The following is a 21,098-nucleotide window of genomic DNA, read 5'->3' on the forward strand; positions in this document are numbered from 1 at the left end:
CACAGCAAGCCAAATCTGTATGAATGTCAGAATTAGAAATTGTCACTAAATGCTGTTAACTTGTGTTTTGTGTATTTGACAGAGGGAGATTGCTGATTCCTACGCACAAAACGCCAAAGTGATTGAGAAGCAGTTGGAAAGGAAAGGCATGAGCAAGAAGAGACTGCAGGAACTGGTATGAGCATTAGCAATTTTACCACTGCTTACATGAAGTGTGAAAGATCCGTTCGTCCAAGTTCAGGCTCAGTTTTTTGTATAGTCAGAACCTGCAGAAAATCTCAGCATAAACTGAAACCTGTAAAATAAATTAAAATTGGGTGGCACTGTGGTTAGCACCGCAGCCTCACAGCTCCAGTGACCCGGGTTCAATTCTGGGTACTGCCTGTGCGGAGTTTGCAAGTTCTCCCTGTGACTGTGTGGGTTTTCGCCGGGTGCTCCGGTTTCCTCTCACAGCCAAAGACTTGCAGGTTGACCGGTAAATTGGCCATTATAAATTGCCCCTAGTATAGGTAGGGGAATTGTGGGGATGTGGTAGGAATATGGGGTTAATGTAAGATTAGTATAAATGGGTGGTTGTTGGTCAGCACAGACTCGGTGGGCTGAAGGGCCTGTTTCAGTGCTGTATCTCTAAATAAATAAATAAATGTTCCTGGAGTGTAATGCCATTTAAAAAAAGAAAGAACACAAGTATTTTCACAGCTCATGGGAGATATCTTTAGTGTTGGAAGCCCACTCGCGCAGCATTGCAATATCCAGTAATCCAGCTGGAATTTTGTTGCTGGGCCACATGCCAGTGGTATTCCGCAAATATGAATGTGACCTTTCTTCGCTCAGTCTTGACAGCTAGTGCGCACAAGCTTTTCTCCCCTTTCCTCTCACAGAAATCAACAAATAGCAGAAGGTTCTTGGAATTGACGGCGAGTGCATACTCACTGCATGCTCAGATTATGCTATTGTTGGATTTCATTCTTAGATCTCATTTCAGGAAATAAAACATATAACATATAAACTATATATTTTTTGTTGTTGAGAAACAAATTCATCAAAAATAAACTGACCCCCTGGCACCTGTAGCATTCATGGCTGCAAATTATTGTAAATCCATAGTATTAATGTAAATGCAAAAAAAAACAGCAGCTTAACTCTCGTCAATTGATTTATGGTTATTGGTTTCATTGAAGAGGTGGGTTTAAGTTTCCTGTGTAAAGCTTAGTGTTTTCCTTTCTTTATAGGCAGAGTTGGAGGCTAAGAAAGCCAAGATGAAAGGTACCCTGATCGATAATCAGTTCAAATGAGCACTTTCATAGACTGCTGGTGGATTCCTCCCACAATCCCTTGTGCCCAACTGACCATCTTCACAGGGATTCTATCATTTAATAGACCAGCTGTTAACCTAAGCAGGGTCATTGTACCTTCCTGCATGTTGTCTGTGGTGGAGGGTAAGGATGGATAAGGAAAAGGAAGAATTTGTATGTTTGAGAATTATTGACTTTTACATTAACGTGGCTTTATGTATGAGCAAGGGGACTGTCTTGCATTTTGATATTTGCAGTTGTACTATAGTGATCTAAACACATCTGCAATATTATAGATATATTGTTAGATAAACAGTAGACAAATGTGTTTGTGTATCTATATTTTTATAAATTATTTTCTTCACTCCCTCAAACAGCTTTACAGTTCTATCTCCTTAAAATCCTTTGCCTCAGGTGGCATGTTTTCTGGTCTCCTATTGTTCATGGTTATTTTGCTGTGTTATACATGGAAAAGCAGGAACGTCCACTCTCTGTCATCCTTTGAAAGCACAGCAGAGATGGTGTTATCCCTGTTGTGTGCTATAATTGGCTTTATTATCCCTGGGTTGGGGGAAGAGCTGAAAATTACACAGAGTCCTATTTCTGATTGGTATCCAGAGACCCCCTGTTGAAAAGTGTGCACGTGTGATCATTATGTGTGATGCTCCTTGTGGTTGAATAAGCTACCGAGGCATACACTGTATTAGCTCACACTTGAGGAATGACCACCTAGCCCTGTTGTATGGCTACCAGTACCAGTGCCCTTTTTCAGAGGGTATCGTACCCCATTCTTTGGGTATTTTATAGGTAAGTCTTCTAATTCCACTAACACTATCCATTTTGAATATCTTAACCAATACTACTGCATGCAACTATTTCCTAATTTTAAAACTTTTAACCATATAACCAACCTGAGTTAATGTTCCTTCAAAGTGAAGAATGCTAACTATCTAATTTGGCCTTGTAACATAAGGAATCACTTCATCATGCGCAAGAAAACATTCAGACCTGCTAACATTCCCCATTACTAAAAAAAACATTTTTACATTAGTTCTTTTTAAATAAAAAGTTTATGGCATCTGCTTGACAGTATTGATTTTAATGTGGGCACTTGCCTAAAAAACTTCACTGAACTCAAAGCGTTTAATGAAAATGTGACTACATTGTACAGTGGCCAGCTCTGACATTCATATTAAAAATGAGATCTGATTTCAAAAGTACCTATATTCATCTTTAGTGAGGTAAAACCAGGAATGCTGGAAATCTGAATTAAAAAGAAGCAATACTGAAAATCAGCATCTGAAAGAAAAATATTTTTTGGATGGGACATTTCACCAGAACCATCACATATTTTCTTATGAAACTTTAAATTGCTGTTTCAAATGCTTTATGTTTTCAGTATTCTTTTTGTGTGGGGGTGGTGGATTAGCTTGAAATACAACAATTCAAAATGATTTCCTCTCTCTTCATTTACATCCTTGGGATTGTGTGGGAAATAAGGTATATTTTTGCTTGAACATTAAATAAATTGTTCCAAAGTAATGGGAGCATTCAGAAATGGATGGGTAGAAAATGACATTTGCAACAGGCTGCTTTACCGAGAGAGAACCCTGTGAGAAGCTGGAAGGGAGCTGCATTGTTAGTATCTGTCTGAGATACTGTAATCCATACTCTCCAAATGGTGCCAGTTTCAGTCAGTTCACTTGTGTTTTTTAAAAAAAAACACAATTTTTCTCCAGTGTTTTGTATTAAGTGGAACATTCTAACCATTTTACAATAAATCACTTTAATAAATGAGTTGGATTTATTTTTGTTACTGCTATTGGTTTTTTTTTCTGGAGAAATCCTGTTCAGTCGACTGCTGTGGGGAAATAACACTGTAAAAGCTTTCTGTAAAAATATGATGTGAATTATAGTGGATATGACTTTTTGGCTAGTTTTCAGATGATGTGCAAAAGTTCTGCAAGTTTTGACATTTAAAATTTGGTAATGGTAAATAGTTCAGAAATGATTCAAAGCTCAAATTGGGTGAAAGTAGATCAACACCAAGAAAATTAATTAATCATATTAGAATACCTCAGTATTAGAACCCAAAAAGATTTATGCCGATGTTACCAGAACTGCAAGTTTATACCTAATGAGGAAAGGATGAACAGGCTGGGTTGAAAAGAGAAGACTGAGGGGTGACCTAGTAGAGGTCTTTTTAAATTATGGAAGGCAGTAATAAAGTAGACACCGAGTGTGGGCTGGATTTTATGCAGGCGATGGGTGTCCCGACAGCAGGCCAGAAAACAAAGGGCGCCTCGCCTCGGCAGTTTTGGGGATCCTTGGCTGCATTTTGCAGTGCTCAGGCAGTTAACTGCCCAGTGCCAGGTCTCTATCCCGTTAAGGATGGGGATCCCACCTTCAAGTGCTGCCAGCCAATCAGTGGTGGGGGGGTGGGTGGTGAAAAGGGGGAGGTTGTTAAGGGTGGTTGTTTTGTGGGGGGGGTGAATTTCAGCACAGGGGTAGCCTTTGCTACCGGGGACCGTCCGTGGGCCATAGATTGCCCAAGCTGGAGGGCCCATCCCCAACCCGCAGGGAGGCCACCTGGTGTTGCCAGGTGGCCTCCCCGTGTGGCGGATGCCCCCTGCTGCTGGTAAAATGCCAGCAGTAGCGGGAAGAGGCCTTTAAGTGGCCATTAATTGCCTCAATTGACCTGTGGGCGGGAAGGCCATACTTGGCCTTTCCCGCAACTAACAAAATTGAATGACATTGGGAAGGCGATGGGCACTTAACCTCTGCCCTCGCTATTTTATGGGCCCTCCCGCCTCCCTGCCCATCCCTAGAAGACTAATAAAATTCAGCCTTGTATTTCCACTTGTGGAGCAAAAAAAATAGAGGTCACCAATGTAAGATAGCCACCAAGAAATCAAATGGGGAATTCAGAAGAAAATTTTGTACCCAGAGAGTGGTGAGAATGTTATACTTGTTATCACATTGAGTAGTTGAGGTGCATAGTATAGATTATTTAAGGGAAAGGTAGAAAAGGAAACGACAGAGAAGGGAATTATGGATTATGCTAATCGAGTTAGATGAGGAAGGATGGGAGGCACATAAAGAGCGACGTAGACTAATTGGGCTAAATGGCCTGTTTCTTTGTTGTGAATTCCATGTAATCTATGTCGTGTGTGCTGGAAGGGTGAATGAAATTGAAGGGATTTGATAATGTCCAAAATCGCGATTTAGTAGTTTCCAGGTAATTTGACCCTTAACCTACACTCTGAATTGGGCTATCATTTCTCCCTCCTGATCTTTTATTCCCTAGCTCAACTGAAAAGCTTGCTTACCTTTTGAGATTTCAGATCTGACAAAGTCTTACATCTGGAAAGTTAATTTCTCTTTTTATGGATGCAGACTGACTTGTATATTTCCAGCACAACAAAAACAAGAAATGCTGGATTCACTCAGCAGGTCTGGCAGCATCTGTGGAAAGAGAAGCAGAGTATTTCCTTCAGGAAATCTTGAGCACCTTATGCAGGCAAAATTTACACTATGGTTAGAACCTGCAAAACTTCCCCAGCCATTTTTAAGTACTACCAGGCTGATATCCTTTCTTTGAAAGAAGAGATAGACAAATGCAGATGTAAGCAAGCAACTTTGATTAAGAATGCAAGAAATACACTAAAGGACAGAAGTTAAAATGAGATAGGAAATTGGAATTTACTTCCTAAACTTGTCCTTAATTTTCCACTTGAACATGGACATCAAGTTAGCTCTCTAGTCTGTGAATGGTACAATGGGTTCACCTCTGGAATTTTGTCTATGAGCAATACAGTTTTGCATGAAATTAATCTGACCAATCTCAGTCCAAATTCTAGTTGGGTAGGTGTGCCATATAAAGCAGTAAACATTTCAATGTAAATTTCTAGTCTTTTTCAGTTAAGTTAGCTGCTGTACAAATTAGGAAGCTTAGTACTGTAGAGTGTGTTGTACTATGGTTAATGCTCAGGCATCTTATTGAATTTGAATAAAGGAGCTTTGCTTATGATCTGAGAGTGCATAATACTGGGACCAAACGTGGGAGATATGCTCCATTCTCCAATACTGATGCATAGTCACTTAAACAAATCTGTACATTTGACATTTTTGCTCATTGGATCTTTTTCATTATTGTTTTGCCTTGTGATCCTTGAACATTGGGTGATGTCATTTACAAGCACAAAAATTATAAAATTGTTGGTGGAATATATGCAAACAGCAGAGGCAGCCATCACAAAAGGCTCGGAATCATTTGGCCCGACTGGTGTACATGTCTTGACTAAATTTATCATTAGGGATTAGTCATTATAGCTGTGTCAAATAATGTTTGGATTTACTAGCAAAAAATTTCCTTTTAGCAGATTAGTTCATGTCACGAGTTCTATTTGGAAACAAATCTGCCTTCCTCCTCCAGAGTTACTATAAAATGTATTTTTCCATCCAATATTCTCCCCACCTTTCCTGCCAATGCTGACTGTGGTTGATTGCATTTCCACAAACTTCAGGCACTCGACAGTTTCCCAGCCACGTGATCATGCTTCACATCAAGACAAGAATAAAGGCAATCTATTTTACCATAGTGGATGTCACAGTCAAACCCATTTACATCCTGCCCTGGTAGCTGCCAGCAGAATATTCTTGTCCCTACATCAATTCTACTTCCAATTGAAACCTGCTGGGAAGTCGGATAGTTTCTGATTTGTAATGTGTGATGGGTAACAGATGCTCTTTGTCCAGCATTATTTGAATTAGGTAAAATACCATCAAGATGCACTGCAGTAACTCGTCCAGTTCCTTTAACAGCACCTTCCAAACTCGTGACCTCTACCACCTAGAAGAACAAGGGTAGCAGATGCATGGGAACCCCACCACCTGCAAATTCCACACCAAGTCACGCTCCACCCTGTCTTGGAAATATATCACCATTCCCCACTGCCACTGGGTCAAAATCCTGGAACTCCCTTCCGAACAGCTCTAGGTGTAACTACACCCAAAGGACTGCAGTGGTTCAAGACGGCAACTCACCACCACCTTTTCAAGGGCAATTATGGATGGGCAATGAATGCTGGCCTTGCCAGTGATGCCCAAATCCCGTGAATGAATTTTTAAAAAATCTATTCAACGACACCTTGGACCTTTTTGAACGTCTCAAGTTTCTTAGCTGGTTTATTTCAGAATGATCCTATTGATGATCAGTATTTATTTCTCTGTCCAAAAGAAATTGAAGGAAAAGAAACTGCATGTACATCTATGACAGCATCTTTTTTCGGCTGGAGAAAGAAAGCTTAGCAAGCTATATTTAGCTATAGATAAATATTTGAAGCAGAGAAAAATGTTGAGCCGTGGGAAGAGAGCAAAACAATGTGATTAATTTTGGATTACTCCAGCAAAGAAGTGGCACAGACATGACCGGCTGCATGACCTCCTGTGCTTTAACTTCTTTAGCTCTGCGTTCATTGGTATCAAACTGCCATAAGGAGCTGTTACTGTGTTCTCTTTTCATTGGTTCTAAGGGAAAATATTGTTTTGCAAGGAGCCATCATGCTGAGAATGAGCACTTGTCAATTACAAATAGTTATTAGCAACATAAAAAGTGCAGTCAGAGACAAGTTCCCTGTTCCCTTGTATTGGGTAGAATATCTATTCTTATTTATATGATTATTCCAAGATATCTCCAGGGTGTCTGTAGTAGTGTTAGTTTTCTGATAGTTTTATGGACAGATAATGAGTAGAAAGCAGACTGTTATCTTCGGAGAGACCTGGACCAATTATGTTCAGAGTATAGGATGGCCAAAACGCATAGTGCCAAATACTACCAAGACTGAAAGGTATAAAAGCAGAATAAATCAAGCGATCTGGTGAAAGTAAGCTTGTGTTTTAAAGGCTGTAGATTATAGGAAGGACTGAAGGAATTCTACAATTGAGTGTTCCTGGGACAGAAATGAGTAATAGCATAAGAGGGTACAATTATTCTTGATGTTGAATACAGTGAAGATGCAGGGAAGGAAGAACATGTATAGAAACGGAACTTAGAAAAACTGATAAAATAATAGGTTTCCTGGACGAAAACTTTTGTGGCACTGGGTGGTCAGTTAAGGATTTTGAGTGTAACTGTTAAAGTGACATTTATGTATTTGCTCTTTGTATATGAACTGGAAAATTCTACCATCAGATTATATGAACTCAGTGTAATTAGCCAAATAGTGCAGGCAAGTAGGGTGAGTTACTGGAATCCATTTTTCGTGGTGTTGGTTGAGGAATAAATATTGGCCAGGTCACTGGTGAGATCTCCCCTGCTGCTCTTCAGAAAGTACCATGGGACCTTTTACGTTCACCTGAGAACAGATAGGACCTTGCTTTAACATTTCATCTGAAAAACGGCAGTTCCAACAGGACAGCACTCCCTCAGTACTGCATAGATTATTTGGTTAAGTTTCTGGAAAGGGGCTTAAACCCATTAACATCAGAATCAGAGGCAAGAGTACTACCTGTTCATCATTTCCTGACTGAATGGGTGGTGACTGAATCAGAGGCAAGAGTACTACCTGTTCATCATTTCCTGACTGATTGGGTGGTGAGAAAGTCTGTGCTGCTGTGTCTGCCAACGTTATATAACTAGACACTAGAAGATGCATGAGAGTGGCACGGGGGTGGGGGGTCTTATTTGCTTTTTCAATGAATAAGTTTTCCTTCGTTCCAGCTCCCCAAACAGACCGAGATCAGGAACTCCCTGCATGAGGAATCACAGGTACCTGTCCATGCCTTTTCATGGTGTATGGGTTATTAGTATATTGATGGGCCGAACCCACTTGCCTACTACCATTCAGCAGGTCTGGCAGCATCTGCGGAAAGCATCTTTCCACAGATGCTGCCAGACCTGCTGGGTGGTTCCAGCATTTCTTGTTTTTATTTCAGATTTCCAGCATCCGCAGTATTTTGCTTTTATTGCCTACTACCATTGTTACTCGATTTCACTCAGTGTGAAAGAGTTACAAATATTTTCCAACATGACAATCAGGAGGGCCAAATATGCTTCCTCAGATGTGAAAGGGACAAAATCTACACACAGTTCATAGCTGAACACAGAACATTGTCTTTATATGGGAAATCCCTACTATAATAGTCATTTGTGCACAAGGACAGGGAAGCAAACCTTGGGAAAAGTGCAAATTATTCTAATAGCATCCCAACTCACAAGTACACCTTCTAATAATGTAAACTTTCACTTTTATATGGCATCTGTTTGAGTATTACATGGCATTTTTATCATAATTTAAAACTTGAGAATCTCCTAAATGCAATAAAGACAGAAACTCACAATTTATCATTGGAGCTTTTGTACACAGCTCAGTATTGCTTCTTCAGAATGTTAAAAACAATATCTATACATGCCCAGTTTTATGTATAATGCCACAGTGGCTGTGGTAAAGAATTTCCTCATCAATGGTGCACTCAGACCTAATCACACAGGTACTGAGAGCTCACACTAAAACTGAGAGACAACAAACATGTATAGTGACAGCACGATTCTTGCTGTTGCACAGAAAATATAACTCATGGTTAGTTTAATTTATTTAAACAACACAGAAACCTAACCAGATAAGATACAAGCAATTAATTCACTCACTCATGTGATGCAATCATTTTGTTTGGAAAATGTAATTAATGAACTGGCTAATGATGTGCATCTGACCTGAATACAGACAGTATTGAGATAATACTGCGGAGCCTTGGAGATGTGTCTTGGCCAGATTTTAAGTATTGTTTGTGGGGGTGGGGGGCACTTGGACTGGATAGAGGCAGTTTTGATGTAATTTATCTGGATGTGCAGTGCAGTGCAGAGGAGGGTTGGTGGTGTGTCTGGTCTGGGTATGGGCAGTGTAGAGCAGGCCTTGATGCCAATGGTAGGAGGATTGCCTAGCCTAAGAACCCATATACCCATATTGGACGTTTGTGGCTTGTGGTGGTTTTTCATCTACAAATATATGAAATGGATGGGCTTCTTGCTCTCCATTTCACCTGGGTCCTGATCCTACTGTTCCTCCCTGCTCTGCAAATACAAAGACAAATGGAGAGAAGTAAAAATAGAAGATCAAGAAAGGGAATGAGCAAAAAGGATGCAAAAAAGGAAAAGCAAGTAGTATAAAAAAAGAGTAATGAAGGTCAGAGATAAGACAAACAATTAGAAGGATCAAGACTCACACCATCTGAGCAAATTGATGAACAAATAACATGAAAAACAAAACTTAAAAGCTGCCCATTTCCATCCCCATCTCTTCCTCAAAACTGGACTTTCTCCCAATGAGCAAGAATCATGGACCCTGCCTGCTCCATGATAGTAAGTCATTCATTTCCACTCTTCCCACCCCTGCAGCTGGCTCAAATTCCTGTTTGTTCATTGCTGGCTACATGTCCTCTAACATGCCCTTGTATTTCTTGTTGCAACCCAACTCGGCTGCTGACCTCTTTCCCACCGTGTCCCACCTCTCCCCCATATTGTCTGCAGATCCCCCACCCTTACTCCTTCATTTCCGTTATACAGTAACCTTTGCTTCAACTGCATTTTCATCCACAGCACCATCCCCCAACATTGGCTATAGTTCTTCTTCTCCCATTGGCTGGCCGGCTCATGGCTCAATCCCCACTGACTTAAATTTGTCTTTTCTGCTCTCCCTTTCTCGCCCTTCTTCCCCACTTCCCTGCACTCTTCATAATCCCACTCTTCCTATGTCTTCTCCCTTCCTCCCTCCCTTCCTCCCTTCCTCTTCTCATCCACACTCAGCTCCCCTTCCCCTCCAACTGTCCTCATGTCCTTCAGTTGGGCTAATGATCTGTGCGATAGCAGGACAAATAATCCATGAAAACCCAAAACTAGGGTGCTTTCAGGGCTGCTATGGAAGCAGTCATTTCTGCAACTCTGCAAGCAACAACTGCCCTTTGGGTTGTTCTGACATCTTGAAGCTTAATTGATCTCCTAGAATCATAAAACAGAATCATAGAAAGTTTAAGGCACAGAAAGAGACCACTTGGCCCATCGTGGCTGTGCCAGTCGAAAAATGAGCCACCCAGCCTACTCCCGCCTTCCAGCATTTGGTCCATAATCCTGCAGGTTATGGCACTTGAGGTATCCAGACACCTTTTAAATGAGTTGAGGGTTTCTGCCTCAACTACCCTTTCAGGCAGTGAATTCCAGACCCCCACCACCCTCTGGATGAAAAAATTTTTCCTCATCTCCCCTCTAATCCTTCTACCTATCACTTCAAATCTATGCCCCCTAGTCGCTGACCTCTCTGCTGAAGTAAATAGACCCTTCACCTCCGCTCTATCCAGGCTGCTCACAATTTTGTATATTTCAATCAAATCTTTCTTCAGCCTGCTCTGTTCCAAGGAGAACAACCCCAGCCTATCCAATCTTTCCTCATAGCTGCATTTTTCCAGTCCTGGCAACATCCCTGTATATCTCCCCTGTACCGTCTCAAGTGCAGTTATATCTTTTCTGTAATGAGGTGACCAGAACTGCACAAATCTTGACAAAGGAGACTCGTTGGTTAGACCCACACTTAAAAGAGCACGAATGCAAGAACAGTAAATTGTGGCAAAAATAGAGAAACAAATCCCCTGAAATGGCCTGTGATTTTCATGTTTGCTGTAAGTCAAGCACAGAGTGTAACTTTAAATGGTGTCTAAAGTGTGATGCTTTCCTCAGATAAAGTGAATTTCTTTTTGCACCCAGTAATCCATCATATCTCTCTCATAACCTTAGCAACCTAGATGAATCCATTATATTTCATGCATACCTTCGTGATCCTGATTATATTATTAAGAGCCTTTATCAAATTACCCAGGAATCATTAATCATAGCTCTGCAAACTACAGTCCAAGCTGAGCATTTCTATCGAAACAAAGGGCTGTTCAAATACATAGGTGCATTAGGAAGATCTATTATCTTGTCATCTAGAAATTAGTGAATTGTGGCCCCTCACTGTGCGACACGGTGAATAAAAAGCTGTACAAATGAAAACACTAATTGGGCCAGGGAATCGTTCAGATGAATATATAAAGAAACTCCATCAGGACTTGAGAAAAGCAAACCAATGAAAATTTTCTCCTGTTCTTTTTTCTGTAGTAATTGTGATCAGCATTCTGAGCACTCATTGTCCTTCAGTGACAGAGAAACCAATTTCCAGGAGTTCTAATCTTCAGCGACAGTAATGTGGAGCTCTCATCTCATGCTCTGCTTCATGTGCATGAGTCCACAGCAGAACATTAGCAATAATTTGGCCATAATTGAGCTGAGCTCAGGGTGCTCAATGGTGCATGACAGAGGGAACTTAACGCTGTGTCTAAGCTGTGTTATATAGAATGAAGGAAAGAACAAAAGAAAGGAAAGGAAGAAGAAAAGACAGTGCCCCGGCATCATCAACAGATAAACAATTTCACACATGCGCCTTTGTTTTAAGGAAGCATAAATAATAAAAGAAACGGTCGGGAACCCAAAAGATCGAGGAATGGACTTTGCCCAGGCTTTTTAACTCAGCCATGGTATCATCCTGCTTCCGGGTTTCCGAACCAATCGGAGAGGGCAGGCATTATGATGGGTTAAAATTCATCCATTCTCCAAGTTTCAGCAGGAACTTAGTGATGGAGTGCCAACATGGGAACGTTTCTCCCCACCACCCACCCCCCCCCCCCCCCACCCCCCACTCCCTCCCCACTGATCCGGTTCTCAGATGCTTTCCTGGAGGTAATTCTGCAGGCAATCAAGGACTGCAGAGATACGAATATACGAATTAGGAGCAGGAGTAGGCCACTCGGCCCTTTGAGCCTGGTCCGCCATTCAGAAGGTTCATGGCTGAATGATTACACCACATTTCCACCTACCTCCGATAACCTTTCACCCCCTTGCTTATCAAGAATCTATCTACCTCTGCCTTAAAAATATTCAAAGACTCTGCTTCCACTGCCTTTTGAGGAAGAGAATTCCAAGGACACACGACCCTCTGAGAGAAAAAATTTCTCTTCATCTCTGTCTTAGAACATAACAGAAGAACTAGGAGCAGGAGTAGGCAATTCAGCCCCTCGAGCCTACTCCGCCATTCAAAACGATCTCGGCCTCAACTCCATGTTCCTGCCAGTTCTCCATAACCTTTCAATCCTTTACTAATTAAAAATCTGTCTATCTCTCCTTAAATGATCGACCTCTTATACCAATGACCCCAGTTCCAGATTCTCACACAAGGGGAAACATTCTTTCCACATCCACCCTGTCAAGACTCCTTAGGATCTTATATGTTTCAATCAAGTTGCCTCTTACTCTTCTAAATTCCAGCAGATACAAGCCTAGCCTGTCCAACCTTTCCTCGTAAGACAGTCCACCCATTCCAGGTATTAGTCTAGTAAACCTTCTCTGTACTGCCTCGAACGTCTTTACCTCCTTCCTTAAATAAGGATACCAGTACTGTACACAGTACTCCAGATGTGGTCTCACCAATGCCCTGTATAACTGAAGCATAACCTCCCTACTTTTGTATTCAATTCCCCTCGTGATAAATGATAACATTCTATTAGCTTTCCTAATTACATGCTGTACCTGCATATAACCTTTTGTGATTCATGCACTAGGAAACCCAGATCCCTCTGCATCTCAGAGCTTTGCAATCTCTCACCATTTAGATAATATGCTTCTTTTTTATTCTTCCTGCCAAAGTGGACAATTTCACTTTCCCACATTATACTCCATTTGTCAGGTCTTTGCCCAGTCAGTTGACCTATCCATATCCTTTGTAGCCTCCTGATGTCCTCTTCACAAGTTACTTTCCTATCTATGTATCATCAGAAAATTTAACAACCATACCTTCGGTCCCTTCATCTAAGTCATTTATATAAATTGTAAAAAGTTGAGGCCCCAACACAGTTCCCTGTGGCACATCACTCGTTACATCTTGCCAACCAGAAAATGACCCATTTATGCCTACTCTCTGTTTCCTGTTAGCTAGCCAATCTTCTATCCATGCCAATATGTTACCCCCTATTTTCTGCCATAACCTTTGATGTGGCACTTTATCAAATGACTTCTGGAAATCTAAGTACAATACATTCACTGGTTCCCCTTTATCCACAGCACATGTAACTCCCTCAAAAAACTCCAATAAATTGGTTAAACTTGATTTCTCTTTCACAAACCACATTGACTCTGCCTGATTACCTTGAATTTTTTTAAATGCTCTGCTATAACATCTTTAATAATAGCTTCCAGCATTTTCCCTAAGACAGATGTTAAGCTAACTGGCCTGTAGTTTCCTGTTTTCTGTCTCCCTCCCTTTTTGAATAAAGGAGTTACATTTGCTATTTTCCAATCTAACAGAGCCTTCCACGAATCTAGGGAATTTTGGAAAATTAAAACTAACGTATCAACTATCTCACTAGCCACTTCTTTTACCACCCTAGGATGAAGTCCATCAGGACCCGGGGACTTGTCGGCCCGCAGCTCCAACAATTTGTTCAGTACCACTTCCCTGGCGATTGTAATTTTCTTGAGTTCCTCCCTCCCTTCCATTTCCTGACTTACAGCTAATATTGGGATGTTACTTGTATCCTCAATAGTGAAGACCGATGCAAAGTATCTGTTCAATTTGTCTGCCATCTCTTTATTATCCATTATTAATTCCCCAGACTCGCTTTCTATAGGACCAACGCTCACTTTGTTAACTTTTCTTTTTTAAATATCTATAGAAACTCTTGCTATCTGTCTTTACATTTCTAGCTAGCTTTCTCTGATACTCTAAGTTTACCTTCCTCATCAATCTTTTAGTCATTCTTTGCTGTTTTTATATCATGTCCAATCTTCTGACCTGCCTCCAATCTTTGTGCAATTATACGCTTTTTCTTTAAGTTTGATACTATCTTTAACTGTTTTAGTTAACCACGGATGGTGGGTCCCATCTTTGGAATTGTTCTATCTCGTTGATATATATCTATTCTATGTATTCTGAAATATCCCCTTACATGTCTGCCACTGCATCTCTATTGACCTATCCCTTATCCTAATTTGCCAGTTCACTTTAGCTAGCTCTGCTTTCATGCCCTCATAATTGCCCTTAGTTAAGTTTAAAATACTAGTCTTGGACCCACTCTTCTCTTCTTCAAACTGAATGTAAAATTCAATCATATTATGATCGCTACTACCTAGGGGCGCCTTAACTATGAGGTCATTAATTAATGCTATCTCGTTGCACAGTACCAGGCCTAGTATAGCCTGCTCTCTGGTTGACTCCAGAATGTATTGTTCCAAGAAATTATCCCAAAAACATTCTATGTCCTCCTCATCTAGGCTACCTTTGACCATCTGATTTTTCCAGTCTATATGTAGGTTAAAATCCCCCATAATTATTGCTGTACCTTTCTGACAAGCTGCCATTATTTCTTCCTTTATCCCTCATCCTACAGTGTGGTTAATGTTAGGTGGCCTGTACACCACTCCCGCAAGTGACTTCTTGCCTTTATGATTTCTCATCTCTACCCAAACTGCTTCTACATCCTGGTCTGCTGAACTTAGGTCATCCCTCTCTATTGCGCCAATACCATCATTAATTAATAGAGCTACCCCTCCATCTTTTCCCAGCTTCCTGTCCTTGCTAAAAGCCATGTACCCTTCAATATTCAGGTCCCAATCTATGTTGTCCTGCAGCCATGTCTCTGTAATGGCTATCAGATCGTATTTATTTATTTCTATTTGCATTCTCAGTTCATCTGTTTTGTTTTGAATGCTACGTGCATTCAGATACAGAGCTTTAGTTTTGTCCTTTTATTATTTTTGCAACTTCTAGCCTTATCTGTTGATTTATTCTTATATTTGTACGCTCTGTCCCTTCCTGTCACAGTCTGTTTATCATTTCCCATATTAATACCTTTCTCTCTTGCCTTGTCTCTACTCTTTAATTTACCATATCTTCGCAAGTTTGATCTCTTGCCCCCACTATTCAGTTTAAAACCCTCTCTACTTCCTTAGTTATGTGGCTCGCTAGAACACCAGCCCTAGCATGGTTCAGTTGTAGACCATCCCAACGGTACTGCCACCACTTTCCCCAGTACTGATGCCAGTGCCCCACGAACCAAAACCCACTTCCAGCACACCACTCTTTGAGCCATGCATTCATTTCTCTAATCTTATTTGCCCCATGCCAATTTGCATGTGGCTCAGGTAATAATCCAGAGATTATTACCTTTGATGTTCTGCTTCTTAATTTGGCACCTAGTTCCTCATACTGACTTTGCAGAACCTCTTTCCTTGTCCTGCCTATGTCATTGGTACCTACATGGACTACGACGACTGGATCCTCCCCCTCCCACTGTAAGTTCCTCTCCAGCCCTGAGCAGATGTCCCGAACCTGGCACCGGGCAGGCAACACAACCGTCTGGACTCTTGCTCTTTGCTGCAGAGAACAGTGTCAATCCCCCTAACTATACTGTCCCCTACTACCACTGCATTTCTTTTTTCTCCCTCCACTTGAATGGCTTCTCTGGGTCCCCTTACCTGCCTCATCTGCAGCCATACTCTCCTATCCCTGACCACTGACCAAATCAGAAGACCCTATCCTAAAGGCTGTGACTGCCTCCTGGTACAAAATGTCCAGGTAACTTTCCCCCTCCCTGATGTGTCGCAGTGTCTGCAGCTCGGACTCCAGTTCAGTGACTCTGAGTGGAAGCTCTTCGAGCCGCAAACCCTTACTGCAGACATGTTTATCCTGGATCACACCGGCATCCAGGAGCTCCCACATGCTGCAGCCGTGACACATCACCTGTCCTGCCATCCTTAATGTGTTTTAATTAACTACTTTATTATTTTATTCAATTATTTATTTTATTTTCCTTTTTTACATATTTTATTAAGCTTACCACTAGTTCCTTTACTATTTTAAACGTTAAGATTAGAATGGACTTTAATCACTTACCAGATACTCACCAAGCAGGTAACTTCTTCCCCAACCATCTGTGATGTCACAGTTTACCAGGTAGTCACCAAACAGCTCCTTCCACTGCACCGAAGCAAGAACCAAATACTGCAGGGTTAAGAGCACAAAAAAGAAGGAAAAATGGAGCACCATGCCCCCTTCACCGAACTCACCACTCACCAAACTCGAATCTCCACATTCAGCTTTTAATCTGCACTCCGTGTGTCTAATAGATGTTACCAATGATAATAAAGCTTTGCCAATACTAATAAACCTCAGTGCTATTACTAAACCTTACAAATACTGATAAATCCTAATAACACTTAATATAGCTTATGTATTAAGTTGTCCTAATTTGAATGTGTTATTCCCAGTGGATAGAAGGAAGAAGCCAGCATCTGTGAGCAAACAGTGTGGCTGGAAGTTGCAGAGGAGGTTAGCAGCCGGAGTGTGATCCTGCAATCCTTATCAGGGCAGGAAAGATGAGTAACCTGCCACCTTCACGTGCAAAGCCCCTCAACTCTTGACATCCCGAGCCTTCTCCTGCTCAGCACTCCTCTGACCGCTGAACACATTCCTCTTTATTGAGGCACCTCCACACAACCCCGGCTAATACTTACACTCACTCTCATGTAATTGTCACCCCACACCCATCTTCACAGTCACCCTCCACAAATGTTGCCATTCCATCTGCTCCACACAATCCATTTCTTACATTCATAGCTCTCTGCTTTCATTCCTTGCAGGAGAAGAAAGCGCAAATCTCCAGAGAGGCAAAGAACTGGGGTTGGCCCTCCAGTAAGTGCTACCCTGTCCACTGCAGAGAAGGATGCATTGGAAATCGCTTGTGTTGCAGAGTGCTTGTCCATTGGACATGGAGAGATGAGAGGCTCCCAGGTACCTGGTGACAGAATCAGATCTCAAACTGTCACATGCCACATATGTTGACATCCTGTCACCTGTAACTGAAATATGATCATCAACACAATGACGACTTTGAACACTTTCCCCTTGTCAGTTCTAATTCATGTTGTTCATCTACCAAAGGTTTTTCAAGCGTGATACAGGAGCTGTTCCCGCCAGCTGGAGGCCGAGGAGTCCTCAAAGGAGGTTGCGCACTCTGAGGAAACACCATCACAAGACTCATGCGCACCCTCCACCAGTTCAGATACACACACCTTGGTTGGGCCATCTAAGGTAGGTAGCTACATTGTCACACAGTGAGGTACACATCACAAGTGAGCAAGAGCAGGTGTTGGAGACAGACAGCAGTGGACAGTCCCCACCTGAAGACACAGGACATTCCAAGCTCTGCTCAGCTGGATGCAGTTGCTGAGCCTTGGCCGTCAATGAAGAGGACTATTCTGGAGCAGCAGCTCAAAATGTGTGAGGTTCTGTCAGCATTTCCAGAGGCACCGCGCAACCTGGAGAGAGATTGGAGGAGTCGCCTCAGACATGAGTGCCACATTGTCACTGGCATTGGTGCAGATGTCCATTTCCATGGAAAGAGTTGCCACCTGCATGGAGCATCAGATGCAGAAGGGAACCAAGTGTATCCTGGCTCTCACCAATGGTCTTCTCACTCAGTCTGCCACTTTAGGATGGAGAAAAGCTTTGCCTTGGTGATTCAGTGCCTCACTGAGGTGCAGCAAAGTGCAAGTGTGGGTGGGCCATGAGAGGGAGGATGGAGAAAGGGCACAAGGAAGTAGGCACAGGTGAAGGTGGGACAGCCTTTGGCAGAACCCTCATAGGCTCCAAATCCCAGAGGACATCCATCACAGGCATCAGAGCAGTCAGAGCAGGGGACTGAGCAGCCTGCTCTTCTGAAGCCATAGAAATAGCACCACATGGGAGTAGTAGAAAAAGGAAGAAAATGATTTGTAGTTGCACAAGAAAAATCACTATGGTGTTTAAATATCTGTTAATATGTCCAATTTATTGTAATTGTTAAGCACCATAAACTTTATTTCAAGTCTCCATTGTCCAGTCATCTCCACTGTTTCCTCTCGCCTGCCAAGTGGACATCAGCCTTGAGGTAAAAGGTATGACAGGAGTGAAAGATGAGCAGTAGGTTTCAATGAAGAGTTCCTGACTGTGGGAATGCTTTGTGATGGGGGGCAGTGAGATCATTGATGTGCCACATGAATGCACAACCTCAGGCTGGCTGAATCGTGCCTGTATGAGGCCATCCTGGGCATCTCTGGCAGCTAGGTGTGCAGCTGTAGGGGCCTTGGCCTCGTACGGTTCATCCTCCACCTGCTCCTATTGCTGCTCCTCTCACACCTCTTGCTCCTCCAAAGATGCAGCACGATTATCACCTTCATCACCCTGCAGGTCAAGTTCTCTCTGCTGTGCTATGTCATGCAAGGCAAGCAGACAACTATCATTTGGGACACCCTTGCTGGTGTAAACTGAAAGGCACCCCCCCCCCCCCAGATCTGTCAAGCCACATGAATTGCATCTGCAGCAGCTCAATGGCTTGCTCAATTACCACTCTTGTGCTCATGTGGCTTTTGTTGTACTGTTCATGGGCGCCAGTGGTAGGACTCCTCACAGGTTCATCAGCCACGTCTTTAGAGGGACGCCCTTGTCTCCAAGGAGCCATCCGCTGAGTCAACCTGGAGCTTGGAAGATCTGGGGCATACTTGACTGGCACAGAATGAAGGCATCTTGGCAGCATCCTGGATATCTTGTAGACATGCACGAATATCTTCCAGTGGTTACATCCCAGCCGAACATTAATGGCGTGGAATCCCTGTCGATTGATGAATACTCCTGGATTATATGAGGGCACCTTGATTGCCACATGGGTGCAAGCTATGACTCCCTGAATTTGTGGGAATCCAGCCACTGCAGCAAATCTGAGGGCCCTTTCATTTTGACTGCCTCATCAGTGACAAAATGGATATATGTGGCAGCCCTGGCAAACATGGTGAACCTGGAAGATGCACTTGTGGGCAGCTAATTGTGAAATCCTGGAAATGTCACCAGCAGAACCTTGGAAGGAGCCAGAGGTGAATAAATTGAGGGCTGTGATGACCTTGCGGTCGCTGGCAATACATGCCCATATGGTCTACTGGGAAGGAGGTCTTAGTTCCAAGACACTGTAGATGTCAGCAATGACCTGCCATGATAGTCTGAGCCTCTGGGGCACTGTTGCTTAGTCATGTCCAGAAAGCTGATCCTCTGCCAATATACCCTGTGTTGGGGATATTGCCTCCTACAAATTGGAGCTCTTGGCTCATCCTGTCTGTGGCTGAGTAGAAGACAGCTGCTCCTGTTGGTATAGCTCTTGCCCCTGATGCTGTCCAGGTGCTGCTCCTCTTGTTCCTCATCAGAGGTCCTAGGTAGAGCTGCATAAGCTGCTCCAATGCTGCTGTGCATGCTGGCAGCTGGGAAGTGCAGATCAAAGTGAAAAAAGTCCAAGGTAGCAGAAATAGTCTTCAAAGTGTTGGAAATCACCTGCAAAATGGTGAATGTATGCACTCAGAACAAATCCTCTGAGCAAAGGCAAAGAAGCAGCTATGCTGTTTCAATCTTTAAAGGCTTTCCAGCCTGTCAATTTCACAGAACCATCAATCCCCACTGTTCAATCACCATGTTGACCCTGGCCAGTTTTACACAGCCTGGGAAATCCCTGCACTGGCTGTTAAAGCCAAAATGCGGGGTTAAATCTCCAGTCAATTGGTTTTTAACATATTTAAATCGCTGCCTCTATTGTCCCATGGGGGTTTCCCGCATACATCAGAAACAGCACCGGTTAAATGTGGATGTTGGCGCCTTCCTGCCAGCTTCTCGACAAGCCAGCATTGTTTGGGTTCTTTAATGCCTCCCCGCCACCCCGCGCACACCAACACCTGCAGCGTTTCTCGGCCTTTTGGCTAAGATCAAGTGTAGTATCTGTTCCTATCAGTGCTTACTTGGTTGAGAAGAGACCATGATCATTGCCAATCTTCGAGCTTCAGGCCTGGGAGTGCGCAACACCGTTCGGGTGGTCGTCAAGGACAAGGAAGGAGATGCATCGATCGATCGCACCTTCTTCATCAAGAAAATCCTCTTCGATTGCTGTGGATTTCAAGCGACGGACGTCTTCTGCCTGCAGGATTTCCCCAGCAGTGGATACTTCGACGTGACGTTCCGGAACGTGGTGGGATACATCAAGTTCCTGAAGGCGTTCAAGGAGAAAGGGGACCGGGCGCCACTGTCGATCCTCACAGCGGAGCCGCTCTTCATACTTCCGTCACAACTGGACCGGGTGGTGACGATTCACCTCTACAACCCCCATGTTCCGGTGGTGGATGTACTCACCTTTCTCGCCAGGTACGTCGAGGTGGCCGGCAGCAGCACTGATGTCAAGGACCCCTTTGGGATTTGGACCAGCAAGCGGCAGGTCAAGGTGACCTTGAAGGTCGATCCCAGTGGAGCCATCATCCACCCTCCCTCCAGGTTCGCTATCGGGGGAAGTCAAGGCTTCTTGGTCTACGCTGGGCAGCCCAGAGTTTGCCGCACCTGTGGCAAATCTGGTCATGTGGCAGCCAACTGCACCACGGTTGTTTGCAAGAACTGCAAGGAGGAAGGCCATCAGACCAAGGACTGTAAGCAGAGTAAGTGTTGCAACTTGTGCGGTGCGGCAGGCCATCTCTACAAAACCTGCCCCAAACGCTGCCTCAGTTATGCTCAGGCGGCAAGGTCCAAGGAAAGGCCGGGAGACTTTTCGACGAAGGCGTCTGGGGTTTCAAAGGAGACGAGTAACCTTCTCCGCAGTGAGGAACTTCAACCTGAGAAGGAGAAGGAAGGGGAGGCAGCTGAAACCAGCGACCCAGCACCTACC

The 21,098-nt window shown here is 43.2% G+C and overlaps 1 protein-coding gene and 1 pseudogene across 1 annotated transcript in view; both read left to right on the forward strand.

The window, feature by feature from the left end:
• steep1 (STING1 ER exit protein 1) overlaps positions 1-3,102 on the forward strand; it is a 38,192-nt gene extending 35,090 nt beyond the window's left edge. Inside the window, exons 6-7 of the mRNA XM_068047209.1 lie at positions 83-175; positions 1,233-3,102. Coding sequence (XP_067903310.1) covers positions 83-175; positions 1,233-1,295 — 156 coding nt within the window. The 3' untranslated portion in view covers positions 1,296-3,102. The remainder of the gene's footprint in view (positions 1-82; positions 176-1,232) is intronic.
• Positions 3,103-20,128: 17,026 nt separating this feature from the next.
• Positions 20,129-20,223, forward strand: LOC137377963 (U2 spliceosomal RNA; annotated as a pseudogene).
• Positions 20,224-21,098: the final 875 nt, after the last annotated feature.

The sequence above is a fragment of the Heterodontus francisci genome, chromosome 15, assembly GCF_036365525.1.
Source record: "Heterodontus francisci isolate sHetFra1 chromosome 15, sHetFra1.hap1, whole genome shotgun sequence".
Lineage (NCBI taxonomy): Eukaryota > Metazoa > Chordata > Chondrichthyes > Heterodontiformes > Heterodontidae > Heterodontus > Heterodontus francisci.